A 24890-nucleotide genomic window follows, 5' to 3' on the forward strand; every position below is an offset into this window, starting at 1 on the left:
TTAAGAATAATTTAATATTTCATTAACGACCACATAATTAACAGCAGAAATGGTTCCACTTAGGATTTTGTATCTAATTATCAGTTATAACTCAATAAATACTATATTATTTTTTACATGCATTACTGATGATATAATTTAACAAGATTTAATCATTAATTTAGCAATATATACGAAAACGAGAATAATTAGAAAATTAACATTCTTCATTACACTATTTGCAATTATACAAATTTATAAAACCACTGTCAAACGTTGTTTACCATTTTTTAATTTTAATGATTATAGTTATTGCTAATAAAGCATTCGTAAATGTAAAAATAAAATATGAGATCGAAATCCTAATTAAGTAAATTGAAGAAATCGCTTATCTTCTTTATGTTTGTTTTGTACTATACATTACATGTAGTAATAGAAAGATTAATTTAGCTGTATAAACTTTTCTATTCACACAACACAGAAAATCGATGTAAATCTTTCTCACTGCTTTAATACTTTAATATTATTATTTTTTTCTTTTCTAACAAAATTATTCAAAGTAATTATATCTTTTATTTATAACTTTTTAAGTAAATAGTATTATTTTTCACTAAAATTTGACAGTACATAATATGTACGTTTCAATTGCACCACAGTTTTTTTTCTCTTTTTTTTTTCATTTTAATACTGCATAGAAATTGTTGTATCATCATTTTTAAAGAATTCTTCTTTTGTTTTACTTACTGAAAACTGTGTGAAATTTCTGAATATATATATATATATTATAATATGTAATCTTTCCTAATTTTCACAAATAACCTTAAAAATATATATATATATACTTATAATATAATTATAAAATTATATATATTAATTTATAAAACACGTTGACTGTAATGAAATAATAATATGTCACAAATACGACTAGTAATAATAATAATAATAATAATAATTGTACAAATTGATCGTTATGTAAATAAATAAAATTAGAAATCTCGAGTTGTACTTGTTTTACACATTATTCTGGAATCATGTACATTATTTCATAAATGCAAATAATAAACTTATAAAAATACAACTCGGAATTTATACAAGTTGTATGAAAAAAAATCAATAGATTCGGGCCTATTAGAACAACATTAAAAAAATTGCTAAATTTAATTTATAATTTCAAGTATAAACATTATTAACAACATTTGGATATTATTCTGAAATACACGTTATTATTGAATTACACGTCTTACGTTTAAATTATGCATTGAAATCCAGTTTCAAAACATATATTATAAACATGTGTATATTTTTTATCTTATACAATTATAAAGAATATCGAAATGTTATGAATACTTTTTAATTCGATATTTCAAATAATTGTAAAACATAAGAATAATAAAAAAAATTAATAACAAATTAATATATATATATATATTACTTGAAATGAGAAGTCGATAATAATAAATTGGACTGCAAAGGATATAATATAATACAAAGTAATTGATTTCTTTTGTCTATCTAATAATTACATATTAAGGTAAGAAAAGTCGGCCCAAATCTAAAGTACCTTGCGAGCGATTGAGTGCCATTGCGAAGGCACATTTCCTTTATTGCTAGTACAATTATTTTCACATTCTTCTTATTCTATATCACAGTGTGTGTGGAAAATGCTACGACTTTTGTATGCAATACCATATATAAATACGTGTCATTCGATATAAACGCTGCTCACTCATTTTAGATTTTTCAATTTATAAACTGTAGTTACATATTCTACATGCTCTTATATATTTTTGAAAATAACTTCTGTTATTGTTTTTATTCTAGTAAGATAAGTACAAATTAAATGAATGCATATGAATGAACATTATAAATTTCAGAGACAGAGGTACCTACCGACTAAATCATAGTTTTATGTTTAAGTACTCAAATGATTGTGCAGCGATCCTACCGGCGAGTTAAAATTTTAAACGTGTTTACTGTTTGTGAAACAAAAATCCCTTGCATTGGATGCAAGCGCATCACAAACGAACAATATCTTTAAATTAAAACGGTTGCCTAAATTCGATTAAATTATAAGTCTCAATTTATGTTTAAGATTGAAGAGGTTGATTGAATTGTGCTGCCAAACGTCGTTTTCCTGTAAATACTAAAAAGAAACAAGATCAATGAACAATCAATTACATATAAAATGATCAAATAATACAATTATTAGTATGTGAGAGGAATTCAATACTTACTTGGTTTAGTAGGAGTATTGAGAAGTTCAGTTTTCTTTCTATTACCAATATTAATTTCTTTACCCAAATTTTCTGTTTTACAAACTTCACTAATATTATTAGAACTAACATCTTGTTTTTCTATGCTCTGTCGTATAACTGTAACGCTGTCAGAAGATGCATTTTTTTTCGGTGTTAGTGACAATGACGGTAACGGTAATTCGGATGGATGTGGTGCTACAACTAGATTATGCTTGGTTGAATAATAAGGCGATGTACGCGGATTTAAAGGATTTGCAGCGGCTGGTAATAAATTTTTCGTTGGAGATAATAAATTTAATATATCATCCTCAGACATTTGATTCCAAACAGGTAATGTTAATGGAGGTACCTAAAAAGTAATTATTTTATGTTAAAAAGGTGCAATTTTTGTCTTCAATATTTAATCAAAATTTACTTGTAAAAATAATACATTCCATATAATTCCTACAAATATAAAGAGACATATATATATATATTTTTTAAATTAACATTATTGTATAATTATATAGATAGATTAACCTTTGGCTTATCACACTTGGTCCAAAGGACCCAGACCTTTTTGCAACTTGAGTCATTTTAAGTAAGTATTAAAGAAGTCTCAAAAAAATGTTGAAGTAAATCTATGCAATAATTAACTTTTTACAACAATTTTTCTCGCCCGGGTCCTTTGGACCCGGGTGTAGTAAGCAAAGGTTAATGTAAGATGAAAAACAACAATTTCTTGTAAAATATTATCCCCTCCCCCTGCCTCCCTCCCCCACCCCCACCCAACATACTTACATCTACGTTTGTAACTCGTTCATCTTGTGAATATAAAATCTTTGTTGGTGCTATCCATACTGACGACTTCCATTGATTATTTGTTTTTGTATCCACCTAATATTTATGTATATTTGTTTGTATATTTAATATAATTGTAAAAAAAAATAACAATTGTTTATGAAGAATTAATTAATTAATTAATATAATAGAAAATATTTGATATACCTCAGGTGGTGAATCAGGCTTAGGTGGAGGAGGTGGAAAATCGTTTTGCATGATTGTTGATGTATGTATAGAATTTTTAAGACTTTCATCATTTCTTTCAAATAATGGCCAATTATTAGCTCCTTCTTCTAATTGCGTTAAGATTTGCCAATGTTTTTCACAATCTTGTGCCCAAAAATGATTGTCTTCAGTTTGTTTCCAAGAACCAGGACCATTAATTGCGTGAGTTATCCATTTTCCATATTCTTCTAATGTGGAAGCATTACTAGAGGCATTTATACGTGATGATGAATCGCTTTCAAATGACTCATTGCTAGAATCTGTATCATGATATGATGAACCAGATGTATATGTTGAAGGTAATGCAATACCAACAGCTGTTTCAATAGAAAAAGAAAAAATATACAAGTATTAATTATAAACTTATTAGAGGAAATATTTAAATAAATGAAATAATTTACTTACAAGCTAATTTTTTATTAAGGTATATTACTTTTTTTTTCCGTTTATCTTTCCTTGTATCCTTTAATATTACGGTACAAGGTAATGCTTGCAAAAGAGCTGTCAATGTTGGGAATCCATATTGTGCAGCTCTACATGCAGAACCATTAACTGCTAAATATGCAGCTTCAAAACGTGAAAGATTTAATTGACCATCACAACTCATCATAACACGATACAAGTTGCATGCAAAGCAATATAATGAAGTTAGTTCTATAAAATTGTCTTCATTGATTGTTTTAAACTGAAAAAAAAGAAAATTCATAATATTATCATTTATATTTAGAGTACTTGTTTTTTTTTTTTAAGGGGACGTTCCACTATGCAATTTTGAAAAAATCGAATTTTTTTTTTTTACATTTTTCGAATGTACATATATGTGGGACGAGCGCCTCCATGCCAAACTTATTGGGCATTCGTGAGAAGGATAGATCGGTGGGCCCTGGATAGCTCAATTAGTTAAAAGAGCAGTCGCCCGGAAAGCGAAAGATCCGTGGTTCGAATCCCGGTCCAGTCGGTTCAGCGGTCCAATTTTTTTTCACGAATCCCACACATGGGGGCTCGTCCGGGATGGAGGGTCTGCTTTGTAACACGTTCCACAGTTTTAATCTTTGTGAGAAAAAAAATTAAAGACCAAAGTTGATAACAAAAGACGAAGTTGAAAGTTGATGACAAGAAGACGAAGAAGACGAAAGTTGAAGTTGGTGGCGAAGGACGCCACAAAAAGAGGAGATAATAAAGTTGGGCGGCATAACATTCGGGGTCGAATGTTGTTAAAAGGGGGAGTGGAATGTAGGACGAGCGCCTTCATGCCAAACTTATTGGGCATTCGTGAGAAGGATTGGTCGGTAGGCCCTGGATAGCTCAATTAGTTAAAAGAGCAGTCGCCCGGAAAGCGAAAGATCCGTGGTTCGAATCCCGGTCCAGTCGGTTCAGCGGTCCAATTTTTTTTCACGAATCCCACATATATGTAGAAATATTGTGTTAAAATTTCAAAAAGATCCGATGTCTCTAACTACATTTTTTTGCTGCCTGAACGTTACTATCTCGGACCGCTCTCCTGAGCGTTCGGCGCGCACGGTCGACTCTTATCTTGTTCAATCGAGAAATTTGCTGTGCGGTATGGTTCTTTTATCGGCTACGGAGACTCCAAGACTTTTAAAATGCTGCTTTATTATCATCCATACGGTGAAGATTTCATTGTTAAAAAGTTAAAGTGTATTTTGCATGTGGCAAAACGTATTTTTAAGCGCGCTAATAAGGCAAGAAAAGCTCTCATACAAAAGAAGAAAATTGAAAAGAAAAACGCTGAACCGCAAAAAAAAAATATAAGAACCGTAGCAAAAACAGTAGTGAAGAGAAAAACGACTGTTGTGAAAAAAGTTCCTGAAGTCAAAACTAAAAGTTTACAATCAAATTGATGAAAGAACTCTCAGAGAACTATGGTTTAGAGCAGTCAGAAGAAATTTGAATTCTTTATAGGATATGCACAACGAGATTTGGGCAGGATACTACCACAAAATTTCGACTGATGCCAAGCCGAAGCATTCTAAGTATTCCATCGACTGGTGAAAGTACCTCAAAGCTAAGGCACATGGCACCTAAATACATGTTTAACGGCAAAAAAGTTGTTGAAATTGCGTGCAAAGTTTCTGCATGTATCTTCAACGAAGGATTCCGAACAGTGATGAAGATAAAGGAAACAATGGGCATGAAACTTGGGCCAGGAGCGATCGACTTTGCTAAAAGACGCGACGACCGACGCATCGAATCTGCGAACCATCGAAGCTCTGAGTTCTCAAAAGATGCCAGATTAAAGAGGAAGAAGGCAAAACTGGAAGAAATTGAAAAATTTGAACAAGAAGAAGGTCTTTTGTACGGTCCAGGCATCGCAGATTAAGTTTAGGTAAGAATTTTTCACGATTTTTAGTTAAAAAAACTTTAAACGCGTTTTTCTCGAAACAACGTTTTGAAAAACTAGCTCCATCGTATCTCGTGAACCAGTAAACCGATTCTTATAAAATTTAATCCACATATTCTACACATGAGTTGTAACAAAGTGATGCAAAATCTTTTCTTAATTTTAATTTTTACTATTTCTTTTTAGTCAAAAACAACGAAAAAAAAAGGTCATTTATAACGTTTTTTTGTAATTTGTCCACCATTTTTTTATTTATTGATAAAATTTCATATATTTGCGTCACTTTGTAGCTGAAGTCATACAAAATATAAAACCATTTGATTTTTTGTTTCAGGTAAGCCGTTCTCAAGTTCTGATGGAGCTACCAAAGCACTAAAGTTTTGAGGTGTTTTTTACAACTACTGTTTTTGTCACAAAAAATTAAATGAAATGAACAAAAAAAAATCTTTTTATGCAATTTAAGACTTCATTTAACAAACCCAACAACTTTTATATCGGTATCTTTTATAGTTTTCTTGGAAAAAATTCGCGAAAATAGCCTTTTTTTGGGGTGCTTCGGGTGGAACGTCCCCTTAAGCGAATATAAAACATGAGTAGTCTCTTACCTGAACAACATGAGATAAATCTTTTTTAAGTTCTTCAATATTGCAAGTTTTTGAATAATATTGAGAATATTGCTTTTGAAATTCTTGTACAGGCATTTTATATTGGGGTTGATCCATTAATACTCTACGACATTGTAAAGCTAACTGCTGTAAATGAGATTTATCAATTGCAACAACCACTGGTCCCGTAGCTAAATCTATAATCTAGTAATTAAGTAAATTAAATTTGTATTAATATTTCTAAATATTAAAAAATAACTTAATAGAAACATTATTATGATTTATATATTATACCTTAACACTATCATCAAGTTTTTGCATGAGTTGTAATACAGTATTACAGCCAAATAATTCAGGACGTAATGCATAGCCAAATTGTCGTAAAAAGTTCTGAATAATATGGGAAATGCTAAGACCACTTTTTGAATGACTTACTAGCTTTGATATCTGTTCACTTAGAACACGTAAGCCTTCTTTTTCTGTTAAACTAATTTGTCTTTCACCATTGATTCCATCTTCAATTTTTACTACATCTGGTATAGCTTCAAATAATTCTATTAATTTAGTAAATCCATAATCTGATACACGACACTGATGACCAAAATGATGATGATAAGATGGCACAAATTTATTGAACAGCATCTTACATTGAGGAACATGTCTTAATAATTCTACAACCTAGTGATTTACAATAACAAAAAAAAAAAGGAGAGATATAAATATATTTGTTTAATAACATATTAATAATTAAATGTACTTTACCTCAAATGCAAATTGTTTTGTACGCTCTATTTCCTCTGGAGTTTGTTCACGTTTAGGAATAGCTATCATTTTATCACCTCCATTAATTGCAGTCATAACTACTGTATTTTCTGATACTTCGCTAAGAATATCTTCTATTTCACATACACCATAATCAACAATATCCCATGGTTTAGCTAAATTCAGACATCATTTATTTTATTTATTTATAAAGTTGTAACTTCAAATTTTTTGTTTACTTACCTATCACTCTATTGTAAACATTTGGAAATTCTGAAAGTGTCACTTGTTTACTAGCTTTTGATTTTAATACTCGTAATAGATCTGATGTAAAACGACGTACTTGAGCACGATGAGAAAGTGTTACTACTCGTTTATTTCCTTCTCCCATTACCTAAATTAATATTTACATATTAGAAAATCTATATATATAAACAAATGAAGGGACCGTCTCAGTGTAACATTTTTAAGAAATCGATTTTTTTGGGGGTCTCATCTTGAAGTACATATAGTTGTGCGTGTTCTGTAAAATTTTCAAATTTCAATTCGAATTATTACGATCGCTACAACCTTTCTTGGAAAAAGAGATTGGAATGTAAGTTGACACGCCCGGGTCATAGTGGCGTTCAGGGCAACAAAAGGGCGCACGAGCTTGCCAGACTTGGAGCTTCACGGCACAATCTGGCAAACCAATGCCACATCAGCGTGTCAGAGAGGCTCATGCGGAGGAGGTCTAAGAAGTGGGCCACGGACCGCTTCAGGGATCTCTGGGTGCAAGGTCCTGGCATGAGGCACACGAAGGCTCTGTTTTCAGGGCCTTCGGAGAAGCTAGGTACCGAGTTGATCAACCTAGACCGAGCCCAATTGAGACTGGTTGTAGGATTGGTCACCGGGCACTGGCACCTTAGAAAGCACCTTACGCGACTGGACCTTGCACAAGACTCGGTCTGCGGCAGGTGCGGCGAAGGGGAGGATACCCCCTCCATCTTATAACTCAATGCGTTGGGCTCGCGGACGTCAGAAATGATGTCCTTGAGACCACCGTAAACAACTTCGACCTAGTGGGCTCAGGGGCGGCCAGACTGCTGCGCTTTGCAAGGGAGTCGGGGCTGCCCGCGGGACCGCTACGGTCATAGGTTTTCCCCGCAAGGAGCCCGGGCACAATGGTCCAGAGACTGAGCGCCCGAGTCATATTGGCATTCAGGGCAACGAAAGGGCGCACGAGCTTGCCAGACTTGGAGCTTCACGGCACGATCTGGCAAACCAATGCCACATCAGCGTGTCAAAGGGGCTCATGCGGAGGAGGTCTAAGAAGTAGGCCACGGACAGCTTCAGGGATCTCTGAGTGCAAGGTCCTGGCATGAGGCACACGAAGGCTCTGTTTTCAGGGCCTTCGGAGAAGCTAGGTACCGAGTTGATCAACCTGGACCGAGCCCAATTGAGGCTGGTTGTAGGATTGGTCACCAGGCACTAGCACCTTAGAAAGCACCTTACGCGACTGAGCCTTGCACAAGACTCTGTCTGCGGCAGGTGCGGCGAAGGGAGGATACCCCCCTCCATGTCATAACTCAATGCGTTGGGCTCGCGGACGTCAGAAATGATGTCCTTGGGACCACCGCCAACAACTTCGACCTAGTGGGCTCAGGGGCGGCCAGACTGCTGCGCTTTGCAAGGGAGTCGGGGCTGCCCGCGGGACCTCAAAAAATAGAAAGACAAACTTCAAGAAAAAGAAAAAGTTGACGCGCACTAAACTTTAAACGCGTTTTTCTCAAAATGCCCTTTTTACAAACGGTGTCACCTCTTAGAGGGAGAGTTTTCGAGCTATCGACTTGAAATTTTTACGGAATTTTTTTTTACTTTATTCTTTATGTCTCTATGGAAGCTTTTTTTTTTAAGTCTGCCTATTTTTTCACACGAAAAACTGTTGAAAAATACGGCTCAATTTCGTACTTTTTCTTCAAACCGTCGCCATTTTGTCAAATTTCAAAAAAAAAAAAAAAGAAACCTCCATAGGGACATAGCGGCTTCCCTACAAATTAATAATCAATTTGATTTTTTTCTTTGAGATGCAAACTGCGAGGACAATCGGTGTCAACGATTGTCCCCATTTCTTTTTACTCACTTTTTCAAATAATTATTAACAATAAGTAAAAATAAATCAAAACGAATGAAAAAAATATTTTTGTATTATTAAAGAGTGGTCTTATTTGGGGAAAAAGAAAATATCCCGATCCCCTCCTCCTATCCATCCGAAAAAGAATCACGAAAATTGACAATTTTTTGGGCCGCTTACACTGAGATGGTCGCTTAATAACAAATACTGATCTTATTTCAACATACTTGAACAGTATGTGTAAGTGCTTCTAATAAATCAATTAATTTGGTAAATCCATAATCAGCCACTCTACATTGTCTTCCAAAATGGTGATGATAAGCTGGAATGAACCGATTAAATGGTAGTTGGCAATGCGGAGCTGTTTTTAAAAGGTCTACTAATTCACGACTAAACAAAGCCAATTGATTTGCTAATGGAGGACTAACACACTTATTTTCTGAAAACAATTTATACGAAAATATATATTAGTATTCTTGTACATCAACAATTAATATTAATTAATAATATAATGTAAATTTACCTTCATGGCTATCATCGTGATCTTTTTCTACAGCCCAACTAAGGTATTTAACACTTCCACAACCTTGCTTCACTTGAACAAATGATAGACATGATACTAAATGTTCTAATGGTACACCACTTTCTATCACTGTCAAATGTTCTTGAAATTCAGCTGCATAGCAATTTGGCAAACTAAAATATGGTAAGAAAGTCTACTTTGAAAAATACATTTTTAAGTAACAGCAAAATAATAAGATTCATTAAATTAACATTCATGATTCTCTATTTAAGGGGACATGTCAACAAAAAAATCGATTTTTTTTCCCGATTTTCTGAAAGAATATTATTTCAAAAATATTTCTTCAAATTTTGGTAAAGATCCGCGCATTATTTACGAAACTGTAGTAGTTTAAACGGAGTGCGCCGTAGCGCTCCAAGTAAGTTACCAAAACTTTAAACGTTAATTTCTCCTATTCGCGTTTTTAACCCTTTCGCTACTACGAGCGACTATAGTCGCTCTCCATGTGATGCCACTCAGGTACTACGAGCGGCTATAGTCGCTCCCGCTAAAGATGTCGCGTAATTGTATATATGATAAGCGCCTGCAGTTGCTATGCACAGAGTATCTCACTCTAGACATGCCGCGTGAGTCTTTCGTTTTACATCATTTGTTTTTTACGGGCTTCAATAATAAACCAAATGCCTCGATCATCAGTCTTACGACACCGGCTCGAACGTTGCGTACACCGTGCACTGTTTCGGTGTAGCGCGCCATACTGCGGGAGTACCGCGGCGGAGATCCGCCCCGTAGCGAAAGGGTTAAAACGGTTGCCCTCGCTGCGTCCAGACCATTTATCCGATCTCTACCAAATTTTGTACAGTAATACTAGATACACGTATCTAGGGAATGAACGAAAGAATTTTTCGAAAAAATGCCAATTTTTTTTTCTTCAAAAACTCGACGATTTTTCTGCAAAAATGTCAATTTTTTCGCAAAAAGTCGACTATTTTGATAAAAATTAACAAATCAAAATTTCCTTTCGTTCATTTCCTGCGCCAACATCTCTACTAAAGGATAACACTCAGTTTTTTTGTTTATGATGAACCAATTTTTGCCAGTGAGGGCAACCGAAAATCACCTTTTTTTTGGACTCTTAGAAAAGTGGCCACAGACAACACAATTGACAATATTTTTACACACAAAAAATTGTGAATATAGTTCAGATATATAACTAACATATACCAAAAATTTGTATTGATATTAATAAAACTGACTGCAAAAAAAAATTCACAAAAAAAACCGCTATTTTTTTACACTCGAAGGTGACGTGTCCCCTTAAATTAACATTCATGATTCTCTATTATATATTTAACGTATTTATAGAAAATAATACAAATTGAACATAAAATCAAATATACCTTGGTAATGGCAAACTTCCATTGTGCATAGTTAATAATTGCTGTATACGCGGGGCAAGTAATTTTAGAGAAATATTAACATTTGGTAGAGATGCCATTTCTTGTTCAACCCAACCTTTATCAGTCCATGGTTTTGATGTATGTTTAGTACAATACGGTAATTCTACATATCCTTCCTAAATGTATTAAGAAAAAAACTATTATATGCATGTAAAATTTCTCTCAATATACGTGATAAATTATGTGATACAATATATCAGAATAAAAATATCGCTTTATTTTATAATCAAAGCTTTACAATGTTAGGAACAAAAGCTCTACTAATCATTGGAAATGCTCAAACTCGGCATATGTTTAACATCATGTATTATAAAAAAAAAAAAAAAAAAACAACTCCAGTTAAATTTATTTATATAAACATAAATTATACAACTTACCTGAGTTGGAGTACTAAAACATGGAGATGGTGTATTTCTATGATCTGGATTAAGAGATACCATTCTCCCATTAATATCTTCAGTAACAACACATACATCCTTCATTTTATACAATTCAGAAATACTAATAGATATCATAAAACGACTTTCATACATTTCTCTAAATTTAAAAAGTGGCAATTTGTGACCTGGTACTTCTTGCAAAAGCATTACAATCTGTGCACGTATAAGTTGTGGATTTGTACCTCCAGTATGAGCATACGATATTAGTATACGTTTATATCCAATTTTACGACGATGTAATTGAGAAATTGCATATTGTGCATCTTGCAAAGAAGCTACTTTGACACTAGCTGCATAATTACCATCAGATTGCATAAAAATAGATATGTGTAAAACCTATAAAATAATTTTTATTAGAAAACATTGTTATAAAATCAAAATTATTTTTTTCTTCTTGTTGAAATAATTAAAAATTGATAATTTACTGTTACGTGCTCCATGAAAATAGTTGAAAGAATATGCTTCATTTCCTTTGGATCAATGTTTTGATCTAAATTGCTTACTTGTAATTCAATGGGTGTATAACTTCCATTAGTAGAACCATTTCCATTACGATTAATTGGATAAAAAAATTTCTAAAATAAATAAAATTTTATTTTCTCTCTATGTATATATGAATATTAATTATATACATATGTTATTTATTATTAACACGTTAAGTACCGAGTCTATCTTTGTTAAATAGTTGTTAACATGTTAATAATATTTCGTGTAAATATAATATATATATATATATACATATAAAATAATTAATAAATAATAAAAATTAATATACTATATATTATACAATTCATTTTAACTTATTTATTCTTTGAATAAATTTGCTTATATGGAGAGAAACGATTATTTTGCTATTTTTTGACAAAATATACATGTATTTTATTATATATATATATACATGGTGAGTCACCACATTTTACCACCTTGATTTACGTTTTTATTATTACGCGTAGCAGACAATGTTTCACATGGAGTTGAATGACTTTAAAAGGGGCTCATACTGATTGTACTTTTTTTTTTTTAGGTGGACGTGTCAAGGACATATGAAGGTCATTAATGTTTTTTTTAAATGGAATCATATATTTTTTATTGCATCATCTGATGCTCTTTCATATTATTTACAAAAAAGTATTAACCTATTTATGTAAAAAAATTATTACTTTAGGAGATATTTGTAATTTTTGTCTATTTACAAAAAAGATTCAATATGGCGACCATTTGCATCAGAACACTTTCTGAATCGAGAAATTCATGACTCATTAATGTTTCTTAATATATCTTATGTTATTTCCTTGCATTCATTGACGATACGATCCCTTTCATTGTAGTCGGAGGCTCAGAGTAAACTTTACTTTTTAAGTAGCCCCATAAGAATAAGTCGAGGAGCGTTAGATCTGGTGAACTAGCCGGAAAATGAAAAAGTTGTCTCTTTGAGTGAGAGCCCAATTACAAAATTCTAAACGTTTATAACAGTCATTTGCGGTCAGTTCTTGAACCTTTGATACATGATATGAATGGTATTTGTGCTTTCTCAGTATGCGTAAAATGCTTTTGCGGCTAATTCCAGCTTGTCTTTCGATTTCGCGAGAGCTAACGGATGGATTTATCGTAACTGCGGCTAACAGTTCCCAAATCGTTGGATAGAACGGGGTGGGCCCATTCATTTTCCGGCTAGTTCACCAGATCTAACGCCACTCGACTTATTCTTATGGGGCTACTTAAAAAATAAAGTTTACGCCGAGCCTCCAACTACAATGGCCAATATAAGGGATCGTATCGTCAATGAATGCAAGGAAATAACATAAGATACATTAAGAAACGTTAATGAGTCATTAATTTCTCGATTCAGAAAGTGTTCTGAAGTAAATAGTCGCCATATTGAACCTTTTTTGTAAATAGACAAAAATTAAAATATCTCCTAAAGTAATAATTTTTTTACATAAATAGGTTAATACTTTTTTGTAAATAATATGAAAGAGCATCAGATGATGCAATAAAAAATATATGATTCCATTAAAAAAAACATTAATGACATTCATATATCCTTGACACGTCCACCTAAAAAAGAAAAAGTACAATCAGTATGAGCACCTTTTAAAGCCATTCAACTCCATGTGAAACATTGTCTGCTACGCGTAATAATAAAAACGTAAATCAAGGTGGTAAAATGTGGTGACCCACCCTGTATATTAGGGTGGGTTAAAAAAATCATTTATTTTTTTTACAAATGCCGCGGATAAATGGGTTGCTAGACACCTTAAAACAATTCTCACCAAATATGAGCTCTTAATTTTAATAGGAAGATCCTCCGCATCGCAGTTTTTTATTTTTTTCTCAGCCCAATAGAATAAAATTCATACCTCATCATTAATTGATTGTACAGAAAAATGTTCTAGACGAATTTTGTAGGAAATTTAATGCTCTACAAAAAAGGTATCTTATATTTTTTCCGTAAACCTCACCATTTGAATGATATTGAAGATTTAAGTTTGATTATTTTAAGACAAATTTCATTTTTGTAGGAAATTAAGTGCTCAATAAAAATGGTGTTTTATGTTTTGGCGATTAAATTAAGCGTTCAAAAGATATTCATCATCAAACTTTTTTGTTAAAGAGCATCGAAAAAATTACCCCACTTGCAACAAAAAATTGTTTGAAAATTAATAACTCAGTTGAAAATTGAAATAAAAAACTTTTTTATAACTAATTGGACATTTTTTTTTCTCTAAAACTGAAACATATCATAATATATTTATAATGAAAATTTTGCTTTTTTTTACTAATAAATTATTAACTAAGCGATAAATAATGTACAATTTATTTTTTTTCAATGTAGACAAAGATACTTACACATAAGAAAAGACTTGAAAAATATTTTGAAGTTTCTCAGTTGATAAAAACTAAAATTCGTGTAAATTTTTTCAAAATTTATAAATTTAATTGAAATTTTTCGAATATCTAATCAAAAACTTTTAAAATCAGTACACATGAAAGTTTGATGATGAATATCTTTTGAACGCTTAATTTAATCGCCAAAACATAAGATACCATTTTTATAGAGCACTTAATTTCCTACAAAAATTTGTATTGCGCATTTTATAATAGTCATTTATTGTCGAGTTATAAAATTCATAAACAAAAATGAAATTTGTCTAAAAATCATCAAATTTAAATCTTCAATATCATTCAAATGGTGAGGTTTGCGGAAAAAATATTAGATACCTTTTTTGTAGAACATTAAATTTCCTACAAAATTCTTTCAGAACATTTTTCTGTACAATCAATTAATGATGAGATAGGAATTTTATTCTATTAGACTGAAAAAAAAATAAAAAACTGCGATGCGGAGGCTCTTCCTATTAAAATTAAGAGCTCATATTTGGTAAGAATTGTTTAAAGGTGTCTAGCAACCTAAAAAAAGGTACATGAGATGGACACTGGGAGTAGATTGGAAGATACCATGGTACATGATAAGAGAAGAAGGAAATAGAGATAAACTGGGAAGAAGAGCAGCGAAGAGAGCTTCTTGGAAGTATGAGGAGAAGCTAAGGAGAGGAAAAGGAAGTGAACTGGCGAGAGAATGCTGAAAGGAGGCGCAGGAGAGAGAAAAGGGGGGAGAAGTGGAGATGGAGAAGTGGAAATGGGAAGAATCGAGGAAAAGGTTTAGAGAGAGGATAGTGCAGGACAAGGAGGAGGTTGTTGAGAGTTCAGAAGAGATTGAGAAGGAGGAAAGAAGGCGGCAGGAGGATGAAAGGTGGAAGAAGGTACAAAGCTCCAGATATAATAAATGGTACAGGCTAGTGATAGCGGAGGGGTTACCGAAATATTTGGAAAGCAAGTGGAGTGAAGAGAGGAAGAGAAGAGTGGCGAGATTCAGATTAGGGAATGAGATGAGGGAAGGGAGATACTGGGAGGAGGAGGAGAGGAGACGATGCAGGGTGTGCAGGTGGGAGAGAGAGACGTGGGAGCATTTGTTAGAAGGTTGCATCAGAACAATAGGTAAGGAGGACGGGAGAGGAATAGAAGAAAAGATAAAAGAGATTTTGGATGAGAGTGGAATAGGGGAAGAATGGATGAAGAAGGTTGAGAGTATAAGAGAGGGGAAGGAGGGACAAGGTTGGGAGTGATGGAGGTAGAAGCGGGATTGTGGGACGAGGGGAGGGGGAAAGGAGAGAGTAGGGTGAAGATAGGTTAAGGATATAATTGTAAAAGGAGTGTAACCCTTCGGGGAATCAGTAAAATGTATCTATCTATCTATCTATATATAAAAGAATACTAATAATACACTTAATATAATAAAACTCACTTCTACTTCTTCATTTTCCGAATCAGTTTGTTGGTACGGAAATAAATGATTATTTTGTTGGTTTATAACTCGAACCATAGTACTTTCATATGGCGAAGGTGTTCTAGTATTACGTATAAATACAGATTGTTGATTCTACAAAAGAATAAATTATGATATTAGATAATCTAATAAGTATAAGAATAATAAAATATTAATATTCATAAATGAATATTTTAAGTGCATATATACTTACTTGTCCATTCCACTGATTATTTCGATCATGTTTTTGAGTTTCATACATAGGAGACGGACTGCGACGTTTAAAGGTATTTGTTTGAGAATGTACTGCATAATAAAAAATAAAAAATTAATAATTATGAAAAAAGAAGAAAACACTGTTACAATATTTTTATTGTACCATTTTTTTTTTTATATACTTCGAAAATTATAGAATTGTATTTTACCTGCCCATTCTGAAGCATGAATAAATGAACTGTGAGTTCCTTTGATAGGTCTAAGACCTTCTGGTGTTCTTGATATTGTACTATTAGATGCATTACTGTCCCTGGCTTGCGGGACATGAATTCGTTTGCTTGACAATTTTGTTTTCTCCGGCTTTAAAATAAAATAAAATTATATTTTTTAGAAATAAATTTACTTTTACAAAAATACTACACATTTATATAATAAAAAGATTTGAAAATGTACTTTATATTGGTCTTCCCATAAATTACTGAAATGTTGAGAGCCAGCAACTTGCCAAATCAATGGCGATTGAACTCTAGTTAATTCGTTGTAACTTCTGTTAAATGTTACATCACTACTCGCTGAATATGGTCTAGCCACAAAAATTGGTGGTGGTTGAATCATTCTATAAATATAATTAATATAATGATTAATATTTGTAAGTAAAATAAAACTATATAATTATTATATATTGTTATATTATCATTCAGATAAGATCAAAGCTTCTAAATTTCATAGCCCGAATCGACAAGGATATAAAATGATATCAACTTATGACTCAAGAGCTCTTTCTCGGATTATCATCATTAAATACAATTTGATTACTTCTAAATAAATATAATAAAATAAATAAAACACATACCCAGAAGAGACACTAACAGGAGCACAAGGTACTCCTGCCCAAGTAGTATATGGTCCTACCACAGGCGATGATGATTGATAATGTGGAACTTGTAGGGTTCGTGCACCCGCTATCGAAGCACTTGCACTATACATTTGTTTAAAAGAGTTTGCTATAATGTCGGATTCACTTAGAGCACGATTTCGTGTTATGGTATTTCCTGTAGTCAAAAAAGAAAAAAAAACATATTTAGTTAAAAACTTTGACATTACATATAATAGCATATTGCTTGAAATTATACTGATATGTATATAACATTTTTTTTTGTAATGTTAATTTAAAAAAAAAAAAGGAACAAAAATATATACATATATACTATTTGAAATTAATCTTTAAAAAGATTTGATTTATATATTATATATATATATTACACTCTATACAGTTAAGAAGATAGAAACATTCAAATCATGTGATCATTAAATAAAAACACGAACTTAAAGACAAAATATATATATAATTATGCAAAATAAAACTATTGTCAAGATAATAGTAACATAAAATAAATGTAGAATTATATACCTTGACTTTTATTGTTACCGTTTCCCGTTTCCTTGTAAAATCTTACCGAAATCTTTGAATCAAAAACATATTCTCCATCCATACGTTTCTGAGCCCTATAGAAAAGGTCACATTGTCATAAGAGACACAGTCAGCTGATAGAAATTATATATGGCAGTTTTATTTGTACATGACCTTGTAAGGTAATAATAAAATATATAAATATATACTTTCTTTCTTAGAAATGATTTGAAATATTGAAGAAAGTATATTGGATATATTTTATTATACAAAATCTCAATTAATATCATTAATCAATTTACAGTATAATATGTATATATGTATATATGTATATATCTCTAATAAAAGTCAACTTACCTTATAATAAATTAAAATCATCAGATTAAACTAAGGAATATACAAGAGTAAAAATAAACAATATCAATGCATTACTTAAAATAATTCAATTTGAAAATATTACCAACTGGCTGTATTTTAACTAATCGAATACAAAGTAATCGAATACAAAACAAAATTTATATATCACAAGTATTTTGAATAATACTGCAGTCGTTAACATTGTTTGCTACAATTCAAATACTTCCTTACTTATGTCCTTTCCCCTACTACTCTACTGTTTAGTTTACAGATAAATTTTTTTCTTTACGTATATTATTAAATGATCCAATCAGAAAGATAGAAATTTACAAGCGGGCTATTCAAACATTTTAAGACTAAAACATTGAGGCAGGATTGTTTGTACTCTTATTAGATTAAAAAAAAAAAAACTTATGAAACAAAGAAAAGAAATTAATAATAATTGTTGAATAGTTCTTAAGTATATACCTTTTTGCAGAAGTCTTTGAAGCAAAACGTACAATGGCAGTTTTAAATTTGACTCTGATTACACGACCACCGCAATTATCAGACATTTTTTGAAGACGTCGTTTAATAACTACAACATCCTTATCTTCAGGAAGATTAGATATTATTAGATCATAATATTCATTAACCTGAAAACGATAGAAAAAATATATATAATATTAAACAACAAATTATTTCGTAGTGCATAGTAAAAAAAAAAGATAACCTTAAAAACAACAAATTAGGAAAAAATAAATTATTTCAATATTTTGTTAAATAAGAAGAACATGTAAATATTGTAATATTACACACGCATACAAATAGAATTTCATTAATTTTTATCAAAAGTATTATAATTTGAAATTTTATTTATTTAAGGAGGTATTCTGGTCTAGAAATTTGAAAAAATCGATTTTGATTTTTTTTTGCATATTTTCAAAGCTTAACCTTTTAAGAATATGTTCTCAAGAGGATTTTTCAAAATTCAAATTATTTTTGGAAATATAGCTGTTTTTGTGACACGGCATCCTATATCCCACCCTTATTACGCGAAACTTTGGACGCGTTTTTCTCGAAACTGTTTTTTTTGTTCACAAATGTCAAGATATCTCAAGTTCTATTAAACCGATTTGCTTGAAATTTGGTGAGAGTCTTCTCTATGCATTGCTCTATCGTACAAACTAAACTCTTACAAAATTTTCAATTTTTACTATTTTTAAAAAATTCGGAAAAGTAAAAAATGTGGTAAAAATAATGTATCCTTTTTTCAGACAGCTGTAATTTAGCGAAAAAAAAAACATTTTTTCAATTCTTTTAGTTCGAACGATAGCGGCATTATTCTAAATTAATAATCCGTTTTAATTTTTTATTTCGGATTACCAGGAGAGCTGTAATCTTCACATTTGTCGTGCACAGTTTTCCTGGGACCCCCCACTTCATCTTTTTCAATTTTAAATTTGTTCATTATTTTTTTTTTCCCCATGTATTCTTGAAATATTAATGAATATCTTGTAACATTATAGATAGTGAAAATATTATTCGTCTTTTTGTTATTACACTTGAAAAAGTAGCTAAAATTCATGCCTTTAGACCAGAATACCCCCTTAAGGTAGTATCCCCCTGTGTCGGTTTAAAAAAATCAAATTTTTTTTTTTTTACATATTTCGTAGGAAAAACATTTCAAAAATATGCTTCGAAAATTTCAGACCGATATTCAAAGTATTCTCAAAGTTATAACCGAAAGTATGGAATGCGCCGTAGTGTGTATAACTCAGAACGCCTCTATTTTGTTGTCTCTATTTACTCTCTATTAGGTATTGTGTCGTTGATAGGCAAATTTTCAAATAAAATAATTGATATGATAGTAAAATCAAGCATATGTAAAGCATGTCAATATTTAGCAACAAAAAACCCCATCGTAGCGGAGAGTTTATCTGAAGATCACAAAAATGAATGCACAGCAAATCACGAAGGTAGCAGTGGCAAAATGGAGGTCGACAGTGTTTCTGAAATGTTCAAGCGTTCTGAGGAGCGTTATGATTTGAAATACGTGAAATACATTGGTCAAACAGCCAGAAATTACGTCGACACCGTTGACAATGCTCGTATTTTGAGAGCGAAGAAAACTACAGAAGCTAATTCTAAAGAGGCCAAAACCTACGTAAGGTTCTCAAAGCTGTTTAAAATGATAATTATGAGGAGATTATGCTTCGAAAATTTCAGACCGATATTCAAAGTATTCTCAAAGTTATAACCGAAAGTATGGAATGCGCCGTAGTGTGTATAACTCAGAACGCCTCTATTTTGTTGTCTCTATTTACTCTCTATTAGGTATTGTGTCGTTGATAGGCAAATTTTCAAATAAAATAATTGATGTGATAGTAAAATCAAGCATATGTAAAGCATGTCAGTATTTAGCAACAAAAAACCCCATCGAAGCTGAGAGTTTATCTGAAGATCACAAAAATGAATGCACAGCAAATCACGAAGGTAGCAGTGGCAAAATGGAGGTCGACAGTGTTTCTGAAATGTTCAAGCGTTCTGAGGAGCGTTATGGTTTGAAATACGTGAAATACATTGGTCAAACAGCCAGAAATTACGTCGACACCGTTGACAATGCTCGTATTTTGAGAACGAAGAAAACTACAGAAGCTAATTCTAAAGAGGCCAAAACCTACGTAAGGTTCTCAAAGCTGTTTAAAATGATAATTATGAGGAGATTATGCTTCGAAAATTTCAGACCGATATTCAAAGTATTCTCAAAGTTATAACCGAAAGTATGGAATGCGCCGTAGTGTGTATAACTCAGAACGCCTCTATTTTGTTGTCTCTATTTACTCTCTATTAGGTATTGTGTCGTTGATAGTCAAATTTTCAAATAAAATAATTGATGTGATAGTAAAATCAAGCATATGTAAAGCATGTCAGTATTTAGCAACAAAAAACCCCATCGAAGCTGAGAGTTTATCTGAAGATCACAAAAATGAATGCACAGCAAATCACGAGAGTAGCAGTGGCAAAATGGAGATCGACAGTGTTTCTGAAATGTTCAAGCGTTCTGAGGAGCGTTATGATTTGAAATACGTGAAATACATTGGTCAAACAGCCAGAAACTACGTCGACACCGTTGACAATGCTCGTATTTTGAGAGCGAAGAAAACTACAGAAGCTAATTCTAAAGAGGCCAAAACCTACGTAAGGTTCTTAAAGCTGTTTAAAATGATAATTATGAGGAAGCTGAAGGACTACTGTATGCACCAGGCATAGCAGAATAATATAAGTATAATTTTTTTATAAAAAATCTCTTCTCAAAACTTTAAACGTGTTTTTCTCGAAACTACGTTTTTGAAATTTTGCAGAAGCACTCACTAAAAACTATAGAACCGATTGGGCTACAATTTGTACCAGTTATTCTTGACACATATTCTAATGCATTATACCTCAAAAATCTTTAATTTTTTAATAATAAATATATTTTTTTAAACAATTGAAGGTAAAAAAGAGCACCGATTTTGAAAAAAATTTTTCACACGTTCGTCATTTTGTTTTTTTTTTTTTTGTTGAAAAAAATGAACATATTGTTGGTATCATGTCTATAATTAAGCCTAAAGAATAATAAGTATTTTTAGTTTTTTTGTTTCAGACGGCTGCAAAGGCTCTGTGCTTCTGCAAATTGAATTAGGGGACTCCAATTTAACGTTAAAAAAAAAAGGACAAATCTTGCCCAAATTAGGTTAAAAAAAATTTTTTTGTATAGTTTAAGATACTGATAAAAACATATTACAAATTCAAGACGATCGCATTTTGTTTTCCTATTCAAAAAAAAATTCATGAAAAAGCATTGAAATTTCGGTCTTCACAGGGGCGTACTACCTTAAGAAGATGATTTTATGTATTTTAATATTTCAATGAAATATATAATCCGTTTAGAACAAATTAATGATTTACAAATTAATACAAATAAATTTACCTTCAATAATTGTCTAGATGGCAGTGGTTCCATAAGATCCATAAAATCATAATGTTCATTCGCACATAATATTAATGCTTCTGAAGTACTTTTGTTATGAAGAAGTATCACATGAATTTTTTTCCTATATCTTAAATCACTAAGATCAGCAGCAAAGTCAATATCTCCAGATATTAAAATGATTGCTGCTGGACTACCATGAATATCAGCAAATCTTCTGATAGACTGTTTCAATTTTTCATCAGCAGCATTTTTACATGTTGCAGCAACATGTATTAAATTAACCTAATAGTAAACAAAATTGACAAAATACTTATAAAATACGATTTATCTTAACATATCTATGATTAAAAGCGTGAAGCTGCATACAATATCTGGTGTTATATTTTGTGCTCTATTATAAGATACATTCTCATAAGAATCGCAATGAGTAGGACTCATGTTTTTCATATTTAAGCCATAGAGCTATAGAGTGCATGGTGCGTGGTTTTATACATTGATATTATGCAAGGTGTTAATAAAGAACCTATAATTGCAATCTACGTATTTAATTGAAGCTAATTTTATCTATTAATCTATTAGTTTTCTATCAAGATTACCTGTGCATCATTTAATTCTTGCATTACATGATTATTTTCTTTTTGAACATCACAAACAACAATAAATTCTGCTTCTCGATAACCGCTAAAAAATTTATCTCTAATCACTTGTGTAACCGCCATAGCAGATCTTCCTTTTGGAACCTGTGTATAAAACATATTAGAATTAAAATGTATTATAGTATATAATATTCTATTATATAGTTACACATACAAATACTAATAACTTTAAATTAACATGACAATTAGCTATAATATAGTATGTGTAACTATTATCTATAATATAGTATGTGTAACTATTATATAGTTACACATACAAATATTAATAACTTGAAACTAACATGACAATTTTCAATGTCCCAAAATACCCCAATTGGTGGTAAATATGTGGGTAAAGTTGGTAAATTAATAGAATTATCATGGTGAAGAAAGGAACAGCCATATCTATAATGACTAAATAATGGAGATACAGAAGTCTTAAATTCTGTTTTGTTAGCACTACCATTATCTGAACCAGTATCATCACATGCTGCTTGACTTGTAGAAATTTCTTTAGTTTCATGAGAAGATATTTTTTGTGCAGACAACAACTGCAATAACTCGTCGCTTGAATCTTTCATCTGGTCTTAGATATCACAGAAAAATGTTTACAAATCTTTATCCTGGTTTGTGCTTTCAAAGCTCTCACTAGTGTTCTTTTAGGATATATACTGTAATGAATTAAAAATAGATTATAATTAAATATTTTCCTATAATGTTACAATTATAAATATTTCAAAATTATTCATGCATTTGATATTTATTTTACAAAGTATTAAGTATAAGCAAAAATATAATAGATATTAATAAGATTAACCTATTTTATTACAATTTTTATCAAAAATAATATTTAATATATATATATATATATATAATTTAACTGTAAACACTAACATTAAATCATGTATATATAAGTATTGAAGTAAAAAGTAAATATAAAAGATTATTGGTTATATTAAGAATGTAACTACAAATAGTACAAATGTATGTTATGTAGAAAGTTACGTAGTGGAAATATTTTTGACACAAATCTTATTAAATAGAAATATTTTATTAGAATATAGTTACCTAAGAAATCAACCCATTATATTTTGTATATTTTTATTCATTACGTAGAAATAATTATACGTAACTTTGTCTCAACGTTTTAATATACGTACAGAGCATCGAAAAATGGTATATTAAAAGAACAATAAAAGATCTTTTAAAAAGCCATAACCAAAATTTACACATGAAGAACAGTAGATTATGCAAGTAAATGTTTCTCTTACTTGATCTGTATATTTCGTTTTCTTTATATAAACTTCTTTTTATTTCTATCAAACTACACTATGCACAAACAAAGTGTGTACTCCAATAAAAGCGTTCCTAGCTTGAACTAACACATATATACAATAGTATATAATATATATACTATATAGTCCATATCAAAAGTAAAAAACGTATCGAAATATTTCTGTGGCGACTATCCGTAGCTCCGATGTCTTGCACCAGGACGGTGCCGACATCTCGCGGCTGCCAGCGCCAAGTTCGGCAGACGTACCCAAAAACTACTAGAGGTGCGCGTGTCTTGCAGCGACACTTTCTGCCTCGGCTTTGTAACCAAACCATGATGTAGAGGCGGCCGATTGGTCAGAACTCGCGGCGTAATTGCGCCTGGGAATCTGATTGGTCGGTCCTAGTAACGAACATCCCGGATCATCTCCTCGCTTCTCGGAGATCATCGATCCAACGGATTTCTTGACAGGAGTTCGATATCACTCGCCAAGCTTATCAGTCGACTGCGCTTGCTCTCTCTTCCGTATCAATTTATCATTCTGTATCTCATTGTGCGTGTGTGTATAAATTCTGTATTCTGTTGAATAAAATCTGTTCTGAGAGATCACAAATAAAAAAGATGAAATCCCTTGTAGTGTCCAGCTTTCTCATTTGTCGTTACGGTGGTCAGTAACTAGCCATTCGGCCCACGGTCATTGGATTTCCCACATTTCTTTGAGTATAGCTTAAGGTAGGGATCCTGTAAGAGAGATGCGCCATACATATTCAGCTCATGTGCCATTGGCTGAAAATTTTGGGGGACTGCTTGAGTTTATAATAATTTTTTCGTGTAACCTATTCTATTTTAATATAAATTTTTAATTATCATTAAATATAGTTCTTTTTTTTCTGTATTTGATGCAATTCATTATTTCATAATTATTTCAATGTTTGAATCATTCGCGCGCAAAATCGAATTCCGGTCCCCCAGCAATGTACATGGCGCATCCCTCCTATAGGATCCCTAGCGCTAAGTAGCTTCAATATCAATCCGCCCTCGTATGATCTAAGGCAAATATATATGCATATACATACCAGTAATGTCAGACGCACCAGAGAACGTGTGTTTCTCTTTCACGTGGGAGCCTTCGTACACATGCACATGTATATGTCTCCGGGCGCA

General features: G+C 31.8%; 2 protein-coding genes across 6 annotated transcripts; one reads left to right on the forward strand and one right to left on the reverse strand.

The window, feature by feature from the left end:
- Nucleotides 1-635: 635 nt before the first annotated feature.
- Marf1 (meiosis regulator and mRNA stability factor 1-like protein) lies at nt 636-24876 on the reverse strand. Of its 5 annotated transcripts, XM_089174514.1 has the most exons (26): nt 24803-24876; nt 23994-24305; nt 22753-23121; nt 22412-22555; nt 21813-22097; nt 18326-18492; nt 17501-17595; nt 16943-17141; nt 16543-16705; nt 16299-16449; nt 16088-16179; nt 15853-15987; nt 11972-12121; nt 11484-11882; nt 11047-11222; nt 9647-9819; nt 9351-9562; nt 7254-7404; nt 7011-7186; nt 6543-6926; nt 6249-6452; nt 3687-3966; nt 3222-3598; nt 3015-3110; nt 2214-2583; nt 636-2122 (listed from the first exon to the last, which is right to left on the reverse strand). In XM_089174514.1, exons 3-26 carry the CDS (start codon nt 23029-23031, stop codon nt 2067-2069), a joined length of 4914 nt encoding a protein of 1637 aa, XP_089030640.1. In that variant the 5' UTR covers nt 23032-23121; nt 23994-24305; nt 24803-24876; the 3' UTR covers nt 636-2066. The 5 variants fall into 5 exon arrangements, with proteins under 5 accessions (XP_089030640.1, XP_089030639.1, XP_089030638.1 ...); XM_089174513.1 differs by lacking the exons at nt 23994-24305; nt 24803-24876 and adding an exon at nt 23722-23929; XM_089174512.1 differs by lacking the exons at nt 23994-24305; nt 24803-24876 and adding an exon at nt 23519-23929.
- Nucleotides 4068-6224, forward strand: LOC149031850 (uncharacterized). Its single transcript, XM_089174519.1, has 2 exons — nt 4068-5628; nt 5978-6224. Exon 1 carries the CDS (start codon nt 5254-5256, stop codon nt 5620-5622), a length of 369 nt encoding a protein of 122 aa, XP_089030645.1. The 5' UTR covers nt 4068-5253; the 3' UTR covers nt 5623-5628; nt 5978-6224.
- Nucleotides 24877-24890: the final 14 nt, after the last annotated feature.

Source organism: Polistes dominula, unplaced genomic scaffold, assembly GCF_049000335.1.
Source record: "Polistes dominula isolate Pdom_NZ unplaced genomic scaffold, Pdom_raw_medaka contig_68, whole genome shotgun sequence".
NCBI lineage: Eukaryota > Metazoa > Arthropoda > Insecta > Hymenoptera > Vespidae > Polistes > Polistes dominula.